The following is a 4,598-nucleotide window of genomic DNA, read 5'->3' on the forward strand; positions in this document are numbered from 1 at the left end:
AAGTCACTGTCATATAGGTTTACTTCAGAAGATTAACTGTATAAAAAAAGTCACTGTCCTATAGTTTTACTTCAGATGATTAACTGTATAAAAAAGTCACTGTCATATAGGTTTACTTCAGAAGATTAACTGTATAAAAAAAGTCATTGTCCTATGGTTTTTACTTCAGATGATTAACTGTATAAAAAAGTCACTGTCGTATAGTTTTACTTCAAAAGATTAACTGTATAAAAAGTCACTGTCATATAGTTTTACTTCAGAAGATTAACTGTATAAAAAAGTCACTGTCATATAGTTTTACTTCAGAAAATTAACTGTATAAAAAAAGTCACTGTCATATAGTTTTACTTCAGATGATTAACTGTATAAAAAGTCACTGTCATATAGTTTTACTTCAGAAGATTAACTGTATAAAAAAAGTCACTGTCATATAGTTTTACTTCAGATGATTAACTGTATAAAAAAAGTCATTGTCGTATAGGTTTACTTCAGAATATTAACTATAAAAAAGTCAATCATATAGTTTTACTTCAGAAGATTAACTATAAAAAAGTCACTGTCATATATAGTTTTACTTCAGAAGATTAACTGTATAAAAAAGTCAGTCATATATAGTTTTACTTCAGAAGATTAACTGTATAAAAAAGTCCCTGTCGTATAGTTTTACTTCAGAAGATTAACTATAAAAAAGTCACTGTCATATATAGTTTTACTTCAGAAGATTAACTGTATAAAAAAGTCAGTCATATATAGTTTTACTTCAGAAGATTAACTGTATAAAAAAGTCCCTGTCGTATAGTTTTACTTCAGAAGATTAACTGTATAAAAAAGTCTGTCATATATTGTTTTACTTCAGAAGATTAACTGTATAAAAAAGTCACTGTCGTATAGTTTTACTTCAGAAGATTAACTGTATAAAAAAGTTGCTATTATATAGTTTTACATCAGAAGATTAACTGTATAAAAAAAAGTCACTATTATATAGTGATACTTCAGAAGATTAACTGTATATAAAAAAGTCACTATTATATAGTTTCATTTTCAGTAACTCCTTGTAAAATAACACTTCTTCAGAAGATTATCTTTATAGAAAAGACACTATCGTATTGTTTCACTTTCAGTAACTTCTTGTGTTCTAAATCTTCCTCAGAAGATTAATTGTATATAGAAGTCACCTTTGTATAGTTTTACTTTCAGTAACACCTTGGATGGTAAATGTTCTTCAGAAGATTAACTGCATAGAGAAGGCTGTTTTTTCATGCTTATGGGAAAATATTTCAATGATTTTGCTTATGAATTGCATCTTTGATTGAAAAGAAAGTTCAGTTTATTTTCACGCAGTATTTGTAATTACGTAATAATAATAAGAAGAAGAGAATTCTATTCCTCAGTATTCCTATCATTATGTGTTCCTGAAGATGAATAATTTTGGTAATTATTGAACTCTATTCCGCAGTATTCCTATCAGTATGTGTTCCTGAAGATGAATAATTTTGGTAATTATTGAACTCTGTTCCTCAGTATTTCTCTCATTATGTGTTCCTGAAGATGAATAATTTTGGTAATTATTGAACTCTATTCTGCGGAACACATAATGAGAGGAATACTGAGGAACAGAGTTCAATAATTACCAAAATTATTCATCTTCAGGAACACATAATGAGAGGAGAGTTCAATAATTACCAAAATTATTCATCTTCAATTCCGCAGTATTATTTGGCTATGTGTTCTTAATTGTTATTAATATCAATAATAAGAGAACTGTATTACTCACTTTTCTTGGTATTTATAAAAGGTGTTAATTTGAAAACATCTAATTAATCTGAGTATGATCATTATTTTGTTGTAAAATCAGACTGGGACTATCTTAGATGTGCTAGTTATTAATGGTACAGGAATGCTTGGAATTAAAGACATCATACCTTAATTGTAACTACAAAACAGCTGAGTAAACGTTTCATAAGACAAACCCACTACAGTTATTTTGGATTGGCAGCAGTAAAATATCCACAATGCTAATTAACTTTTAAATGAAATGTAAGTAACCTTTATGGAAATGAAAAATCTCTGTGGTCATAGGTTTATTAGTCACTAGAAAACCTGGGAAAAATAGAATTAGACCATTGAGTAAATCACTTACTGAATGGAACATTAGACCCAAACACAATACAACTCTTATGTGTTGAGAAATATCCACTACATTGTGTTTCAGTGTGTAAAGCTAGTAGTAGGTGTTAGCTATTTGATCCAACTTGATGTGAAGGGTGTTTCTCCATGACAGAACAATGGGAAAACTTCCAATAGAAATCTTTAAGCATGAACCTTGTATTGGTTAAGTTCTTTTCTTTCATGTCTAACTTGTTTAGTGTATATGTGAGAATATGGTCACTTAGAGATACAGAAGTTTGTATAGTTTGAGATTGTTTGTATGGATCATTTGTTGAAAGAATATCTTTTCTTTACAGAATCCTGAAGAAGTCTTTATTGAATCTCCTCCACCTGTAAGTTAGTATTCTGTCACCTTTATTAATTTTTTAAAGTTTTCCATGTATAAAAACCATGAATGTGTTCTAATGTATTTGATAAGTGTCAGAACACTCATGGTATTTTAAAAGTTCTGCTTTGAAATAGAGAATAATCATATCAGCCTAAACTAAAATAAGTGGAGCTTTGAGTATAACCACTTAAGAAATCTTAAAAATACATTGATGTATGCTTAATGTTTAATTTAAGAGTAAAAACGAATACAGTAGAACCTCAAAATTAAGGGCACCCTTTCTACTGCGTCCAAATGCACTCTATAGCAAGGTGCCCTTAATGTCAAAAATGAGCCACACAAAGCTGGATTTCATATTCACATTACTAAATTTTGCTTACTGTATGTAGGATGCAGGTGTTCGTGAGCTGTACGTTGCCATGATATGTAGCATTGTCAACAGGAGGTCTCAGGTTATTGATTAGCTGTGCCATTTTTTCTTTATTATTGGTCACAAAGTTTCAAAATACTTCTTTTTGCTAAACATTTCATATTTATTTTCTGTGCTTATTTTACTGTGAAGGACTGAAGTAGAAATCTGCTGAAAATAAAGCAACAAAACACCACTTGTGACATTAGACTGTTTACATGACACCGTAATACGATACTCTCAAGAGCAACAAAGCACACATACAGAAATAAGCCAACTTGACCACTGCTTCGAGAACATCATATGGAATTTATCAGCTTATGTATCATACAGTGTGAATTCCCTCGAGTAATAAGATTGCATTTTGAATCTGTGAAAACATTTATTACAATATATGGTTTGTAGCTGATTCAATAAACATCGCAAGTGTTTGAATATTGGTCATCCTTCTGGAATGTTTGGAATTTAGCGGTATACTATACAGGCATACAAAGATAACTACTACCTGCTTTATCGAGTGCCCGTATAGAGAACAAGACTAAATACACTGCCCTTTATCGTGAATATCAAGGTGCCCATTATTGCAAGATTTTATTTTGGTTACAAATAGTAGAATAAAGAAAGAGACTGAAAATATCTGCCCTAAATTGCTATGTTTTTATTGTTTCAAGGTTCTACTGTAAGTAGTGTTTTTTTTTTTATCAAGAAGTTAAATGCCACTTTAGGTATTTTAGATTGATTGAAGTAAATTGTGATTATTATGGTAGAGTAGTTTTAATACGTGTAATATTTTAGTATCAAGGAAGGAAAGAATCACATAAAAATCACCAAATAACCTGATTGTTTTTGGAAGGTAGATCTTACACTTATTACTCTTTTTCACCCCTAAAAAAGTGCTCAGTTCATTATGTTTTTGTGGTTAATATTTATTGTTAATTGACTAATAATATTTTTTATTCTAGAAACAAGTTGTAAGGAAGCTTGCCGGTAGCATTTTTTTCGGTTTATTTCTAATCTTTGTGGTTCCTTTCTTCCCAGTAAATTATTTGAAAGGTATGTATCTACAGACTTTTACTTTAGTTTAAACGGGTGGTGGCCTATGTGTTATAATTAGGTGTTTTAAAGCAATATTCAGTTCGATTGAAATATGGTATAAAAAGTATATTTTTAGCATCAACAATCAACGAAAATGTTATGCAGATTGTATGTATATTTCATTTTCATTCTTACTTCTTAGTAGTAATGCTGAAACATATTGTGTCGTTGTTCAGGGTAATATTAGTAACATAATGCTTGTGATGGTTTTTAAAGTTATCACCAAAGGCATTAATGTTTTATAGTTTATGTAAACAGTAGGAATACTAACAACTTTTGTTCAGATTGTTGACAAGTACTCCTCATGTGTTACTTCACTTTATTAACTGCACACCTACTGCCGTTACTTCAGATTTTTAACTGCACACCTACTGCTGTTACTTCACATTATTAACTACACACCTACTGCCATTACTTCACATTATTAACTGCACACCTACTGCCGTTACCTCACATTATTAACTGCACACCTACTGCCGTTACCTCACATTATTAACTACACACCTACTGCCATTACTTCACTTTATTAACTGCACACCTACTGTCGTTACTTCACTTTATTAACTGCACACCTACTGCCGTTACTTCACATTATTA

At 30.4% G+C, this 4,598-nt stretch overlaps 1 protein-coding gene across 7 annotated transcripts in view; it reads left to right on the forward strand.

Moving 5' to 3' along the window:
• The window catches only part of LOC106471162 (lysophospholipid acyltransferase 2-like), a 36,647-nt gene that overhangs the window by 18,896 nt on the left and 13,153 nt on the right, over positions 1 to 4,598 (forward strand). For all 7 annotated transcript variants that reach the window (XR_002613207.1, XM_013931750.2, XM_022399782.1 and 4 more), the window contains exons 7-8: positions 2,466 to 2,501; positions 3,869 to 3,959. Coding sequence is in view for 6 of the 7 variants with exons in the window: in XM_013931750.2 (XP_013787204.1) it covers positions 2,466 to 2,501; positions 3,869 to 3,959 (127 nt within the window). In the remaining variant the exon portion in view is untranslated. The remainder of the gene's footprint in view (positions 1 to 2,465; positions 2,502 to 3,868; positions 3,960 to 4,598) is intronic.

Source organism: Limulus polyphemus, unplaced genomic scaffold (genome assembly GCF_000517525.1).
Source record: "Limulus polyphemus unplaced genomic scaffold, Limulus_polyphemus-2.1.2 Scaffold4449, whole genome shotgun sequence".
Taxonomy (NCBI): Eukaryota; Metazoa; Arthropoda; class Merostomata; order Xiphosura; family Limulidae; genus Limulus; species Limulus polyphemus.